Genomic DNA, 16,361 nt, shown 5'->3' on the forward strand with positions numbered 1-16,361 from the left:
TGTCCCCACCTGTGTCCCACCTGTCCCCACCTGCGTCCCCACCTGTACCCCACCTGTGCCCCACAGCCCCCACCCCCCCATTCTCAACATGCCAGGCAGACCCTGGCCTCGCTGCCCCACTGCCACCTCTGCAGACACGGGGACAGAGGACCCTGGAGCGGGGAGGGCAGTGGGACGAGGGCCTCCACGCACTGGGAAGGGCAGGCCCGCCCTGCCCCACACTCACCCCTGCCCCCATGCCCTCCCCACCTCTGCCCTGGCGCCGCCGAACCCCCGGTAAGGAACGAGTCGCCAGGTGCTCTCACTCCCACCGGCCGTGAGGAGCTCGCCCAAGGAGCGTGGGCTGGCCCACGTGCAGACAGCGACTCACGGGGGCGCCTGGGGGGCTCAGTCGGGTAAGCGCCGACTTCAGCTCAGGTCAGGATCTCACAGTTGATGGGTTCAAGCCCCACATGGGGCTCTGTGCTGACAGCTCGGAGCCTGGAGCTGCTTCGGATTCGGTGTCTCCCCTCTCTCTGCCCCTCCTCCACTCATGCATGCACACACACTCTTTCTCTCTCCTTCTCAAAAATAAACATGAAAAATTTTTAAGGCAATTAATGAAATTCTCATTTTCACAGAATGACCTTTAAAAGGAGAAAACAATCTCAGTACGTTATACAGAAAGAGTGGTGGTCAAAATTCAACACTGACTCGTCACGAAAACTCTAAGAAAACTAGAAAAAAGAAGGTAGCTTGTACAACTGGATGAAGAGAATCCGGGAAAGCCCCAGGCTCAGGCCACACACCATCAGGGACATTTCTGTGCTTGTAGGCAACAGCTGGAAAGCGAAACTTAAACAGTAATAAGTGACGTAACGGTATAAAAAATATGAAATTGCTGGTAAACTGGACGACACACATGCAAGCCTCCGGGGACAGCCGCAGCAGAAGACGTGAGGGAAGGCGGCCCCGACCACTCGGGCTGGAGAACTCAAGTGTGAAGGCGTCGGTTCCCCTGCATCGGTCCATGGATCCGATGTGATCTTAACTAAAATCACAGCAGGACTGAAAAATCACAGGACCGGACAGGCCACTGTCACACTTCCATGGAAATGCCAAGGACCGGAAGTCTCCAAACTGATCTCAAGCACAGAGGAGCGGAGCCGTGGGCGCCCGCAGCTGGCATCGGAACTTCCTGTTAAGCCTCCGTGAGGAAGACGACACGGTGCCGTCGAAAAGACAGCCTCCAGACGCGACAGAAAACCCACACAGAGCCGCAGACGGAGTCCAGTGACTTTGAAAACGGAGCCCAAGTACTGAGCAGGGAAAGGATAACCCCTCCCACAAATGGTGCTGGAACTGGACAATCATTAAAAACAAGTCAATCAGCCAGGACCCCCAGCCCAGGCTGCACCCCCAGGAGCAGAAGCTCAGGGGTTCACGGGCTGGGACACACAGCAGGCGGCCCAGAAGCCCTAGGCACCCTGCCCCCAGCCTCAGGGAGCCAGAAAGTCTATGGAGGAAGGGGCTGGAGTCAGGGGACCGGGCGGGGGCGCACCGCACACAAAGGGTGGCCGAGGTGGGGACTCAGCAGAAGGAGGGCCTGGAGGCTCAGGCCCAGGAGCTAATCCGGAGGAGCAGAGCAGGGAGGAGGCAGGTATGAGCAGAAGGCCCAGGGCGGGCGAGGGGGGGGCGCTCGTGGCCACAAGCCAGGGCCTCTGCCGTGGACAGGGGCCACGGGAACTCCACGGACGTGTGCTCCCCCAACTCGAGAAGGAAGCAGGCTGCTATGAGGAGAGGCCAGCAAAGGAGAGGGACGCATGACCCGCACCCGGGAAGGCAAAAGCCCAGGAAAGCCAGGGCTTCACAGGCTGAAAGAAGCTTCTAGAAGAAGGGAATATCTGAACCACAGAAAGACAAAAAACCCAACTCAAAAATGGACAAAGGGTCTGAACAGACGTGTTTTCAAAGACATACAAACAGTCAAAGAGGCTGTGAAGAGATGTTCCACGTGGTTAGTTACCAAGAAACACAAACCAAATTCCCCAGGAGCCAGCATGGCACCCCGGCACACAGCCACAGTCCAAGCCGGGTGGCGCGTGCCAGGGAGGACGCGGTGCGGTCCCCGCGCCTGCTGCTGGGAGCGTGGAAGCGCGTAGCCACTCAGGGAGACGGGCTGCCAGGCCCTCAACCTTGAACCGTGACAGCCAGCGGCTCCGTGCCCAGCACTCGGCAGGAGGACTCAGCGCACGCGTGCACACACACACACACACACACGCACACGCACACGCACACAGCAGCGCGCCTCAAAATCACCACGAGGAAACAACCCCCGTGCCGGTCAGCTCAGGACAGTGCGTCCTCCCCACTGGGGCCCCCGCAGCAGAAGCCCACGAACAGGACGCCTCGGGAAGGCGGCGGACGGCGACCGCTCCCGGCCCAGCCCCGGCACCTCCTCGCTGTGTGCTCTCGAGGCAGAAGGGGAAGGGAGCTCGCTGGGTCCTGTCCCCAGGGCACTACGCCCACCCTGAGGGCTCCCCACCCAGGGCCTCCTGCCTCCCCAGGCCCTGCCTGCTGACACCATCCCCCGGGCTTCGTTCCAGCCTAAGGATTCGGGGGGGACAGGAGCATGGGGACCACAGCAGGTGCGTCCACACGACGGAAGGAGTGCTCAGGTCTGCGCCACGACATGGGGGACGGTGACGCACCCTGTGCCTCCCCGCAGCCACTGGGACCTTCCCTTCTGCCAAACCCGACTATCCCCGTCCGCCTTCCCCAGTCCTTCCCGGACCCGTTCAGAAACCCTGTCGTCCCCTTCCACCCCCTTCCACCCTCTTCCGGGGGAAATGCCACACCTCCGGAGGCCGGCCACGGGGCTCCGACACCCTGGGGCTGTGCCCTGGGACGGGCTCTGGGAGACCAGGAGGAAACAGCCCCGGCTTCCCGTGCCCAGCCCAGTGCCAGCACGTGTGGTGCTCACTGACTCCTGGCAGCCCCAGAGGCAAGCGCCAGGCCCGCCCTTACCCAGCCCTGCAGGCAGGGGCAAGGCCAGTCCGAGGGCTGCAGTCACGCACAGCCGCTTGGCCATCGGCGGTGGGAGGGGTCTGTGCATTCGACGCCACAGTCAGGCGGGAGCACGGCCCCTGACCTACCGGCCCAGGGGACAGTTCTCCAGACCCCGCATAGGGCTCCGTCCACCCAGTGACAGCCTGCATCCATCATGTCACTGCCTTCTAGAACCTTCCACTGGCTTTCCACTGCTTTGGAAATACAGTCCAAGGCACGTGCGGGGCCTGCAAGGCCCTGGGCCCACCTCTCGGACACCCCACTGGGACACCCACCAGCGTGCTGTGTGCACTGCCCCATTAGAGCCGACCGGAGCCTAAAGAGAGGCTGCGGAGCTTTGTGGGTCCCCCACTGAGAGGTGGAGGGGGTCCCTGCTCCAGGTCCCGGGCTCGCCTCCGCAGAGCCTGTGCTGAAGCAGCCCCCAGGAGGCCGCCGCACCACGGGAGACCACATGTGGACGCCACCGGCGGTGCCCCGCTAGCTCAGCGTCAGTCACTGCCTGTCGCGGGCAAAGAAGCTTCCAGACACCCCAGCTCTGAGTGCTCCCAGTGGGGTCCCAGACATCTGGGGCCACCGCAGGCCTCTGCGCTGCCCCCTCCAGCCTGTGGTTCACCAGCTCCACGGCTTCCAGTCCCACTGGCCTCGGTTTCCCCTAGAGACGGAGCCCCACATCATGTCCAAGGCCCCATGGCGTCCCCAGGCCCACGAGGACCGGTGCGTGCCACATCCGCTTCCCGGGAGCGGTCCTCCACAGCTCTGCTCTTGCTCTGTGGCCCCGGGAGAGCCCTTCCCCCCACCCCCACCCCCGGCCTCAGCTTCCTCATGTGTTAAAAAAAAAACCAACAAGACCTGGTCAGTGAGGCTGCGACCCCAGAGCCAGCTCCAAGGAGTCAGGGGCAGGTGTCAGGTCAGCCCAGGTGATCAGCGTCCATCACAGATCAGGGATAAGAGAGCGGGCTGCAGAGGGTGACCCCACCCCCAGTTCTCAAGTGAACCCCAGCTTGGCATCTGGGCAGCCGCGGTGCAGCAGGAATCAGCCCGTGTGGCCCGAGCTCTGGGAAGAGGATGGACGGAGGTCCCTACAGCAGCCGGGCCGTCAGCACAAAGCCCCCAGGGCACAGCCCCACGCAGCGGGGATCGCCCAGACGCAGGCCCCTCCCCCCGCCCCTCGGTGCCGATCCTGACACACATGTCCTTGCCGTGGGGAGGACAGCGCCGCTCCCCCAGGGCCCCTCCCTGCCCCCCCAGGGCCCCAGCCCTGCACCCCGGGTGGCAGCTGGGCAGACATCTCTCACCCACACCCCCACCCGGGGCCACCTCCCCTCGCACAGGTGAAGCCGCAGCCCCACAGACCCGAGGTGGCCCCTCAGAAGCCCCACGGAGACAGTCCCCTCTGTCACGCGCTAGGAGCGGGACACCGGGAGGTCACCCTCACCCAAGCGCAATCCCCCTCGAGGCTCTTTGTGAACAAAGACAGCAAGGCCGGCACACCGGGGAGACGGCGGGGGGGATGGCTGCCAGGCTGACGAGGACACAGGCGGCTCCAGGGACGGGGCCGGGCCACACGTGGCCCCATCCTCCTGTGTGCACCCGTGCCCCCGTGACACAGGCCACTGAGGGAAGGGGCACTGCTGTGGCCCCTGAGGGTCAGGGCCCCACAGCACCCAGCCCGCCCCCACGCACAGCTGCCCCATCCGGGCCAGTCTCCGGGTGGAGATCCACGAACACCAGGAGGGCGGGTGAGCCCCCCACAGGCCACGGGCCCCAGACTCTACCACCTCCAGCAGCGGGTTGGGAGGGGCTCGGAGCCTTGGCACCTGCCGCAGGGCCACACCTTCCAGGAGCACCGCCCCCCGCCCCACACCACCCTCCGGGCCCACGGCGCACCCGCCCCCCTGCTCTGGGTCATCCAGACGGACTGGATCACTGCGGGGCCAGGGCCCCCACCAGGCACAGACGCCGCCTTTGCCTCCTCCCAACAGGACGCCCCCCAGAAGGGTCTGGGTCCACCCAGGTCACACACCTGTCACACAGCCGGGAGGGGACAGGCCACCCGCCCCCCCAAGCCCCACTGCCGCAGCCTGTCAGCACATGGGTCTGTGGCCGAGCTGGCCCGGGCACCAGGCTACAGAGTGCGCGGGGTGGTGGTGGGGCGTGGTGGGGAGCAGGGGGCGCTGAGGGAGGGGTTCTGGAGTAGAAGAGGCAGGCTGCACTGAAGAGCAGGACCCCTGCATCCCTAGGGCCCTGCCTCATCGGCTCCAGGCCTGCACCCCAACGACGGGCCAGGGCTGTCTGTGGTCACAGGCACAGGACGCGGCAGCCCAGGTGTTTCTGGGGGAGGAGGCGGAGGCACGCCCTCCGCGGGGGTGGCGCTAGGCGGGCTCCAGAGGAAGAGACGCCCCAGGTGAAGGGGGAGCGGCGGGAGGTGGGGGTGGTCCCCAGGCAGGGCCCCCCACCCGAGTCTTTCTGCCCCTCGGGTACACTCGTCCTCGTTTGGAGCCCCGCTCACCGCGGCCTCCAGTGCCCCACCGCCCCCCGCGCCCGCGCACCCCGGCCCTGTGCAGGCAGCCCTCGGAACGTGACAGTCAGAGGGGAGAGCCGGTCTGGGCTGTGACCACCACAGGACTCGGGCCGTGCGGCCCAGTGCCCGCGCCTGCTCCGAGGAGCCGGGGCCCGCAGAGCACCGGGGCTGGGACCTCCCGGCCTGCTGCAAACTCAGGCTAACAACAGCCAGGCCGCCCGATGCCGTGGTCACAAGGCTGGGGCCCGACAGGCAGACTGGCCATCAGGACTCCCGGAAGGACCGTCTCACTGCTCAGCAGGACTCTGGGTGACGCCCCCCAGAGCCTCACGCCACGTCGGAGAGAGCTCTCCAACCCGGCCACCTTGGCCAATATGGGAGCCTGCAGAGGTGTGCCCCAGGCAGGGTCCCTGACGTCCCCACACCCGGCTCGTGCAGGTGAGAAAACAGGCTTGGCCCCGCGGGGGCCTTAGGCCGCCAGCTTCATCCATCTTGAGGCCCGTCCCCCCTCGTGAGCTCAGACCCCATCCACTTCTGTCGTAGGAAACGTCTTCCGTGAAATGACAGCAATAATGGCTGTCATGAGGGACTTTTTTTTATGTCCTTATCTGGCAAAATAAAGAAGCCGGTGACTGTCAACGTGGAGAAAACAGAGCTGGCGCCCTAGGCTGGTATCAGTCATTTAAAAATGCTAACAGTCATGATGTGCACAAATTCCACCATGAACAGGGCTCTGGAAGGTTCCAGGCCTGCAGCCTGGTTAGGAGCTGTCCCTCAGGGAGGAGGACAAGATGTGCGGTGGGGAGGGGCTCTGGTGGGGAGGGGCATGGAGGCAGGAAGGTGCCAAAGCCAGACCGTCTGCGTCTGAGGGCGGGGGTGGGTGGGACTCAGTGACCGCCGGCAGGCCCAGGGTCGGGCCGGGGGGGTGTGGGAGCCAGCTCTCCGCTCCAGACCCGCATTGGGGACATTGGCCTTTAGCCAGCTGGGCAAGGCAGCCCAGGAAACATGCTCACAGGCCAGGGGCCCTGAAAATGCCAACCACTTGACCCACGGACACCACTTCAGGGCCGGACGCCGGAGCAGGCAAATATGAGAACCGACCGCAGCGCCCTCCCCGCGGACTGCTCGGGATGCTGAGAGACGGGAAGAGCCAGGGACCCGGCTCTAGGTCTCAGCTCGGTCATTACGCAGATTCAACAGCGTCCCCGCAGCCCCGAAGAGCGTGGTTTCAGTGTGTGATGAGGGCACGCGCACCCCAGAATCCCAACAGTAAAAAGCAGGATCCGGAACATTATTTGCTGAGATCCAATTCTGCAAACCGCGTACGGATCTGAGGGGAGGCTGGCAGGGGACACCAGGACGCTAACAGCGCCTCCTCAGACGTCCTGGGCGTCCAAATCTCCCGTAATGAGCATATGCAACCTCCACAATCAGAAAACAATACGTTATTTTAAAAAAGGAATAAAAAGAATAATTAAAAACAGAATTACACATAAAATCTACAAAGGGCCCTCAGTTCCCTCAAGCTCTGGACCCCCAACTGTGGCAGAAGGGGGCCCAGGTGCCCGTACGGATGGCCGGAGGACAGACGCATGGATGTGTAAGGTGAGTGGGGGGAGGGATGGGTGACGGACAGCTGGGCGGGCGTGTGGGCAAGGGAATGAATGCATGGGTGAGTGAGAAGGTGGGTGGGTGCACAGATGGAGGGGGCTGTGACCGCAATGGCAGGAAGAGACGTGAGGTCTTGGCCGCAGGCCACACCCCCAGAGCACGCGTGGTCCACCGCCCATGCACTCTTCTTTCCCAGGCAGGATGCTCAGGCTCACACAGGACCCACCCCGGTTCCCCTGGCAAGAAGGTGGCAAAGGGAACACTGGCTTAACGGGAGTCTCAGTCCCCCCAACCCCGTCCCTCCCAGCCCGCACCAGGCCGGGGTCACCCAGGGCCTTAAGAAGTAGCACTGGGCCCAGGGTGGCAGGGCATGAACAGAGCTGCCCTCTGCCCCCCACCAGCCAGGCTAGCCCCCCTGCAGAGGTCTCCTTTCTTCTTCCCCAGGGACCCAGCCCCTGAGAACCATCCTGTCAGGAGAAGAACCTCCCCCCAGACCCCTGCCTCACCCAGTCCCAGCCAGGACAGGCCTCTAGGGAACCAAAAGGAAAGCCCCACGGGACCCCCGCCCCGGGAGCAGAATCAAAACCAGAGTTCCCCTGTAACCTGGCTACGCAGATGGCACACACGTGCCCCTGAGGGGGACGCCAGGCGCGAGCTCCAGCTCGGAGCGCAGGTTGGGCTGGTCTGTGGACGGGCATGCCCACATCCACGCACACGAGCGCACACTCACAGGCTCTCCCTCAGCTCCGGCGTGTCACTCGGCGTCCCCAGGGACCGGAGGTTCTGCTCCAAGGAGGTCACTGCCGGGAGAAAGGAAAGGCATGAGGCACAGAGAGACCTCCCCCAGGAGACCTGGACTGCAGCAGAGGTGGGGCGGGGCGGGGAGCCAAGGCCAGGGAGACTAACCCAGGGACTGGGGCAGCGGCTGCCACAGCCCAGCCCCACCCCGGCACAGCCCCCCAGGCAGGGCCCTTCCCTCTGTTCAGGCTCAGGCCAAGCCTCTTGGGAGCCGCCTCCAGGGGCCCCGGCCTGGGTCTGGGGGGTCTCCTTCCCCTCGCCTGGTGGGCACCCCCCGAGGGCCAGACAGAGCTCAGGGTTCCGGGCAAACAGCAGGCCTCGCCCACAGAGTGCGGTGAGCCACCCCCGTGCCCCCGCTGCTGCCCTGCCCCCATCCCCGTCCCCCACTGTCCGCAGGACTAGTCGGGATGAGGCCTGGCCCGGCCCCGTGGGGCGTGACTGTCACTCCTGGCCCCAGCACCCTCGACCTGCGAGCCGACCTGCACTGCCAGTCTGAGGGAGGCTCAGAGGCCGCCCTCCCCCGTGGGGACACGTCACGTCCAGCTCGCACAAGCACACGGGGCAGCAGGGCCAGGCAGGGGCAACACACGGGCCTGCCCCGCCCCGGGCCCACAGGGCTCCGCCCATGCTGCCCTGAGAGGGGCGACGGCCCTGGGCCGCAGGGAGGCCGAGTCCCTCGGGCGCCTCAGCCTCCGGGGGCACGCTCGGTGGGGGTAGGGGTGAGGCTGCGCCCGGCGTGGACCCACCGCTGGAGTTGATCCGGGAGACGCGGGCCGATGTCTGCTGGAACAGCTCCGGGAGGCCACCAGGGTCCACCTGCGTGGCTGCGAGACAGGAGGGGGGAGCACACAGCTTCACGGGGCTGTGGGGCAGCGACCCCTCCCAGCCGGGGCGTCCCCACAGCATCACGGGGGGACCAGCAGGCCCGCCCGGGGCACTCGAAGCCCCTGGAAAAGGAGGAAAGCGGGGGCGGCCCCTCAGAAGGGCCCCCCGGGCACCAGCTGCCCCCAGCACCCCGCACCCGCATGCGGGGCGCCCTCGACAGACGGGAGGCCAGGCCCACACGACAGACACCACGCCTGCCTGCAGCTGTGTGAGTCACAAAGCGGAACCGGGCCAATGGGGGGGCAGGGGGCGGTTAAGCGTCCGTGAAGCGTCTGACTCGTGACTTCAGCTCAGGTCGTGATGGCACGGTCACGGGATCCGGCCCCACGTCGGGCTCTCCGCTGACAGAGCAGGGCCCGCCTGAGAGCCTCCCTCCCTCCCTGCCCCTCCCCTGCTCCTGCTCAAGTGACGTCTCTCAAAACAAACGTTTTTGAAAAAAAGAAGAAAGGAACATGACGTGGGGTCCGGGCCGACAGCCAAGGCCACGTGGCCCAGCCGCGAGAAGCAGCGAGTGCCGGCCACGCAGCCGCACACCCAGCGCCGCACCGTGAACGCGGCCGGGCACGGGCCCCCCGCCGCGCGGCTCCAGGTCCGGGCAGAGTCCAGGCCCACGGGGACAGAAAGCAGAGCCGCGGTGGCCGGGGGCCGGGCCAGGGGATGGGATGGTTGCTGTCGGCTGTACCCCTGGAGTGACAGAACGTTCTGGATTACTCACGGCGCACGCTGCGGGAGACCCTACAAACCTCAGAAGCACCCGCGTGAAGGTGGATGACGCGGTGAATCTCCTTTTATCTCAGCCTAAACACCGTATGACCGCTGTGTGGACACCACCGAGTCCGGGGGGGGGCGGGAAGGCCCCCTCCGCCCGGCGAGCGTGACCCTCGCGTGGCCGCTAAGGGGAAGTCGGCCTCCTTCACAGGACGGGGCTCCGCCCTTGGCCCGGCCTCGGCCCGCCCTTGGCCCCCGGGGAGCTCGGCACAGAGACGCCACGGAGCCCACACGAGGCTTGTGCAGGACCCTCCGTGGGCTCGTTCTCAGAACGTGGACAGGTGCCACCAGCCAGCAACCGGACGCACGGGGCCCTTCGCCTGCCGGGGCCTCGGACAGGAAGGACTCACACATGTGTCTACACTGCCCACTACTACTGGCGCCTCAGCCTGGATGGGCCAGGCCCGGACAGGATTTGTGCAGGACGACACGGTCAGGGCGCACAGAACGTCGCTGGCGCGGAGGCGGGCGGGGTGGGGGCTGCGCAGCCTCAGCCCGCACGCGGGAGGCCGGCGTGCGCTTTCCTACAGGACACACGCCCGCCCAGCCCGGCCGCGGCCTCACCGCTCAATGACAGGAGGCGGTATCTGGCTCCAAGAACCGTTCCTGCTCTCCGGGTCTGGGTGTAGATGACCCCGGAGGCCACTGATGCGGAACGAAGCCACCATCACCCCTCCTCAGGGCCGCCCTCCGCGGGACGCCTCTTCAAGCCCGTGCCCCAGGCCACGCCCTGCCCGCCGGCGCTCACGGGAGGGCATCTTTCCAGATGACGCCAGCGGATCTTACCCTGACGACACAGCTGAGCCCCCGGAGGCGGACAGCGCGGCCGGAAAGGGCAGAGGCGGGCCTGGAGCTGAAGCCTTTGCGAAGGTGAAGAGAGCTACAGCCCACAGGGCAGGGCAGCGCTGCTGAGGGTCTCGGCAGGAGCGACCAGACCTCAGATGCAGCTCCCAGGCTCCCGCTCCACCCGCCAGTCAGTGCAGAGCCCTCGGGGTGGGCAAGGGGCGGGTGAGCGGGCAAGCAGGCCCCTTACTGGCTGGGCGTGGGGGGGGGGCAGGGGTGTGGGGGGGCCTGGTTGTGGGGTGTCGGGAGCAGGGGGGGGGGGGGCAGGGAGTAGGGGGGCTGGGCAAAGCCACCCTGAGGAGCCGCGTCCAGGGCTGGCATGGACTCTGGCCAGCGCGCCCGGCGGTGGTGGGCGTGCCAGCCTGGTCCACGTCGCTGCCGCTGCTGCCGGGGGTTCGAGACACACCCAGGAGCCACGGTGGGGGCAGTCGGCCGGCTGCCCTGGGAGCTCAAATGCCCAGAGCGGGGGGCAGGGGGCGAGGGGTGGCCCGGGGGCGAGGACAGCAAGTCCACCACCAGGACAGCCTTCCTCCCCCACGGAGCTCTGGGGGAGGCGTGGGGGCTCAGACCTGGGCAGAGGGGACACCAGAGGCTGTGGGGCAACGTGGCTGTCTCCCTCAGACCCAGTCTCTCGTTGGTCCGAGTACCTGACCACAGAGCCCGGACACCCCCGCGGCCGGGAGGGACCCCGGGATTCACTTCTTACCCTGGAATTAGAGACTCTGAGAGCAGTCTCCCCTCCTGTTCTTACAAGGCGCCGGCGAGCCCTGGACCGCCTTCACCCCTCCCCGCCTGGGATGCAATGTCCCCTCACAGGGGACACCGCCAAGGGGGCGGAGCCACACTGGGGGCAGCCGGGGCGGGGGGAGGGGGGCCCTGTGTGAGGGAGACGAGGCTCCGTGTTACCACTGGGTCAGCGTAGCCTCTTCTTTACACCGAGGAGGGGCCAGAAAGCCGACAGAGGCCCGCAGCCACATACACGCGCTGGGGTCGCTGGGGCCGGGCTCGGCCGGACCGTGTGCGCCCAGATCCCGCGCCGAGGTGGCCGGCGGACAGGGCAGCGGCGGGCGGTGACCGCACAGGGCCTCGCACGCAGCACAGGGGTCAGTGCAGGGCGGGGCCCCAGGGCCGAGGTGAGGGGAGGTCGGACTGGCAGGGCGGAGGGAGGACGGGGTGTCTGGTGGGCATGGCCGGGGCAGAAGGGGGGCTGGCCGCCAGCACAGGGACACAGAGGGGGAACAGGCGAGGGGACAGAGCGGCCGCCGTGTCAGCTGCGGTCTCAGGGGTGGCTCTCAGGTCACAGGCACGTGCTGGCCAGTGGAATGGGGACATTAAGTCCAAAAACACAGGCCACTCTGTCACAGAATGACAATGCAGGGTGGCACATATACTTGAGTTTCTGTGTCAGGGGAGGAGGCCCCGTGCCCCGCCCCTGCATGAGCGCTGGGAAGAGATGCTCTGACCCCGGACAGCCTCTGCGGTCCCCAAGGCCCGTTGCCCGGCGGCTCCTACAAGCAAGTCCAGACTGCGAGCAAGGGGGGCGGAGCCAAGTCACTGGGTCAGGGGCAGGGGGGGAACCCTGCAGCAGCTGCCCTGGAGCCGGAGGCAGGGGTGAGGCGATGAGGCAGGAGGGGCTCCAGAAGCCAGCCCAGGTCCCCTGGTCGCTGGCCAAGCACACAATGTGCTTGCACAGGGGAAGATGCCCCTCGGCCAAGGAGACGGGGGGGGGGGGGGGGGGGGGGGGGGGGAAGGGGCGCGGGACAAGGGGGCTGGAAGCCACCCCGCCCTCCCGCACACAGGGAGAAAGGAGGGGATGTCACCGTCACCAGCACCGCGGTGGCTGGCAGCAACGGCAAAGGGTCGCCTCAGCGCGGCGCAAAGGAGTTGCAGGGCGGCAGGGGCCCCAGGAGTGCCCGGAGGCACTGGAAACCAGCCCGGACGGACCCTCCAGCGCCACAGTCCAGCCCTCCCTCACGGAAGACGACCGAGCCCGGGGCGGAGGACACACGCGCCACGCTCACGGGCCACGTGAGGAAGCAGGAGTGCGGGACCCCAAACCAGAAAGTCAGTCGACAGGAAACCAGGCCCAGAAATGATGAGCAGGACGTGACTCGTGCAGAAAAACACGCATAAAAGTCGCAAAAGCGCCGAGGGACGCCCAGGAGCGAGCCAAGCAGCAGGGGAGACGCGAGAAGCCGCAGGGTCACCTCCCCGGGCCCCAGGAGATGTCCGAGGTGACCTTCCTCTGCGTGGGGTCAGCCGCAGACCCGACACTGCCGGCGAAGCATGGCGCGTTCCAGCAAGACAGCACGGTGACAGAGCCGGGGCGGCCTCAGGGCGACACCCAGGGACCCGGCCCACGGAGCCGCAGGAGGGCAGCAAACAAACAGAATTTCAGGAAGAGCCTAAAGTATCCAAATTCCATGCGATTAAAAACCAAGTTCCCAGGGGCACCTGGGCGGCTCAGTGGGTTGAGCGTCCGACTTCGGCTCAGGTCATGATCTCACGGTTCCTGAGTTCGAGGCCCGTGTCGGGCTCTGCACTGTCAATGCAGAGCCTTCTTCAGTCCTCTGTCTCCCTCTCTCTGCCCCTCCCCTGCTCACTCTATCTCTCAAAAATAAACATTTAAAAATACATAAATCTTAAAACTGAAAAGCCCAAGGCACGGTAGTCAAAGCTGCAGAAAGCCTGTGGCGAAGGGGCCAGACAGGCATAGACCCAGGACGCTCCGCACTCCGTCAGGGCCGCAGAGGCCGAGCCCTCGCAGGGACACCTTCCAAGAGCCGGGAGAAGGAAAAACACCTTTCTACCAAAATTCCACACGTGATGGAAATACATTTCAAAACCAGAGGCAAAACAAACACTTATTTTGGACAAAAGAGCCGAGAGACTGTCTCAGCCGGACGTGCCCACGGCAAATGCTCCAAGTCCGTCGGGTCCAAAGAAACAACAAAGGGCTGCGTGGACCCACGTGAGAAGCAGGGTGCAGGGCGGGCGCAGGTCTCATCTGAGATGAAGCTCAGACACGGCCGGTAACAGAGCAGGCTTCCCCAAAGCGCTCCTGCGACGGCCTGGCGCTACGGCTCAGCTCTGTGACGCACCCCCCTCCCCCGCCACGCGCGGCGTGACGCCGGCACCCGAAGGCAGCAGGTGTGCGGACGGCCAGCCCCACACACAGAAGGAGCCGGTGTCACTAAGAAGCCAAGAGCAGATGTAAAATGGAGTAATCGTCAACACGCGACTTCTCCAAAACAATGTAGGAAATACCACAAACGTGGAGACGGCAGGTGTAAACCTGACCATATCGGTACAGGCACGTGGCCTGAGCCTGAGGCCCCCGTGAGCTCCCTGAGCAGCCGGTGGTGGCCATGCCGTCATCAGCAAGGCTCTCGTGGACGGTGCCCCTGCCCTGGTTCCGGTCTGAGTGGAGAAGGTCCGAGGGGGCCAAGGGCAAGCTGCATCTACACGGACTACAAGGAAGGCACTTCCTGTGGAAAATGAGACCCACCTGTGAGTAAAGGGACTGGAAGGTACATAGTGTGACAGCGGCCGTCTGACAGTCTCTCCACTAACATGAGAGTCTCCAGAGCACACATGCAAGTAGAGAGAAAATCCTCAGAGTTCAATGCGCCTAACAGCACGTCTGGAAAACACGCATGGCACAGACGGACGGGCTCGAGGGGAGGAGCGGACAAATGCACGGTCACAGTGGTCTGCACCCTCTCGGTATAAACGAGGCGGCGGACGGAAGATCCGTGAAGGCACCAACACCACCTACCACCTTGGCCCGAGTGACAGCTGGAGGGCAGTCCTGCCCAACACACTCTTGTCAAACATGCGGGACACACACGGGACACACTGCGCCTGAGTGTGCGGCAAGTCCCAATGCACGTGTAACCACTGACACCGGACGAACATTCTCCGGCCACAACAGCACTAAACCAGAAGTTAATAACAGAAAGATAACTGGAAACAGAATTATTTGAAAATTGAGCAATACTCTTCTAAGCAACCCTTAAAGAAGACACCACAAAGGAAACTGGAAAACATTTTTATTTTTTATTATTTTTTAAATGTTTTGTTTATTTTTGATACAGAGAGAGAAAGAGCATGAGAGGGGTAAGGGCAGAAAGAGAAGGAGACACAGAACTGGAAGCAGCTCCAGGCTCTGAGCCGTCAGCACAGAGCCCAACTCGGGGCTCGAACCCACGAATGTGAGATCTGACCTGAGCCGAAGTCGGAGGCTTAACCAACTGAGCCACCCAGGCGCCCCTAGAAAATATTTTTAAATGAGTAAAATGAAAACAGAATATGTGCAAAATCGTGTAAGTAACGCAACACAGAGAAAAGTTTACAGCAATAAACACGCATTCCTAGAAAAAAAGAAGAGTCTTGCGTCAATGGTCTAACTAAAGCGAATTAACTCCGGGGTAAGCAAAAGGAAGGAAACGATAAAGATGGGCAAAAGTCAATTAACTCAACACTGAATAGAGAAGATGAATGAAATCAAAATCTGCTTCTTTGAAACAATCGATAAAATTGATATACTTAGGGTGAGACTAGTCAAGTACGAAACAGAGAAAACACAAATTAGCAAATTCGGACACAGAAACGGCAGTCTCACCGCCAACCATACGGGCATTCGGACAAGGGAACGGTCTGATTTCATGCCAATAAATTCCACAACTTTGATGAAATGGGTAAGTTCCTTGAAAACACACAATCACATGTGGCTCATGTGAGAAGACGCAGAAACCTGGGCAACACCGCAGCACTATGACACCGTGACACACGACATGTGACACTGCGTCATTACAACACACACCGTATGGCTGTATATTGGGACAGCTGTGCCGTAACACTACCGCTACGACACGTAATGACGTAGCGCGGTGACGAGTGTGCTGTCAGACCACAGCACGCAACACTGTGACGTGTGACACATGTCATGGCAACTTTAAAGACACTGTAGTTTCAAATCTTCCCACCATGAAGATGACAGCTCAGATGCTTCCTAACAATGTCAACTCTACACGTAGAACAGGAGGAGAAGATCCTTCCCACCGGGCAGGGTGGTTCAGTGTCAGGTGAAGAGAGACCCAGATCAGTACAGACGGGTCACCAGCCGGGGCTTCAGACACAAGTGTCAAGGCGACTCAGCCCTCTCAACCAACGCTGACCCACAACTGGACATCCACTGAACCCCGATCCCAAGTTAACAAAACTCAGAACCAACCCGGCCCGGCTGACAGACTGGGGCACAAATGCTAGAACTGTAAGACTTCAGAACGCGATTCGGGGCCTGTGGGTTGCAGGTGGGGTCCTGAGAACAGAAATCCCAAAGGAAAACACTGATAACGTTGAAATACAAAAGCCTTCAAAATAGACACAATTAAAATAAAAAACAGTCCGGGGTGCCTGGGGGGCTCAGGACATGATCTCACGGTTCTTGAGATGGAGCCGCATGTCTGCGCGGATAGCAGGAGCCTGCCTGGGATTCTCTCTCCTTCTCTCTCTGCTCCTCCCCCACCCCGCCCCTCTCTCTCTCTTTTACACACAAATACACTTCAAAAACAGTTGTTGCTGGTTTTTAATAAAACGCAGTCCAGAGCCTGGGAGAAGGTCTGCAGCCCAGATATCAGACAGGCCCCTTGAACGCAGAGGAAAGCACTGCGCATGCAGGACGCTGCACTGACACCCCTGGCACCCCGTCTCAGCCCACCCCACCTGGCCCTGCACTGCCCCAGCCCCGCCCCAGCCCCGCCCCTCCCCAGCACAGCCCGCTGAGCCCCGCCCCGCCCCATCCCAGCCCCGCCCCACCCCGCTCCAGCCCCACCCCAGCCCCGCCCCAGCCCCGCCCCACCCCAGCACAGCCCACTGAGCCCTG

General features: G+C 63.6%; 1 protein-coding gene across 6 annotated transcripts in view; it reads right to left on the reverse strand.

Annotated features, from left to right (window-relative positions):
- TSNARE1 (t-SNARE domain containing 1) overlaps positions 1 to 16,361 on the reverse strand; it is an 88,876-nt gene that overhangs the window by 32,910 nt on the left and 39,605 nt on the right. For 4 of the 6 annotated variants that reach the window (XM_029923712.1, XM_029923709.1, XM_029923713.1 and 1 more), the window contains 2 exons: positions 8,725 to 8,925; positions 7,911 to 7,980 (listed from right to left, as the gene is read on the reverse strand). In XM_029923712.1, the coding sequence (XP_029779572.1) occupies positions 7,911 to 7,980; positions 8,725 to 8,925 (271 nt within the window). The remainder of the gene's footprint in view (positions 1 to 7,910; positions 7,981 to 8,724; positions 8,926 to 16,361) is intronic. The other 2 variants (XM_029923711.1, XM_029923710.1) reach the window with 1 other exon arrangement.

This window comes from Suricata suricatta, chromosome 15, assembly GCF_006229205.1.
Source record: "Suricata suricatta isolate VVHF042 chromosome 15, meerkat_22Aug2017_6uvM2_HiC, whole genome shotgun sequence".
Lineage (NCBI taxonomy): Eukaryota > Metazoa > Chordata > Mammalia > Carnivora > Herpestidae > Suricata > Suricata suricatta.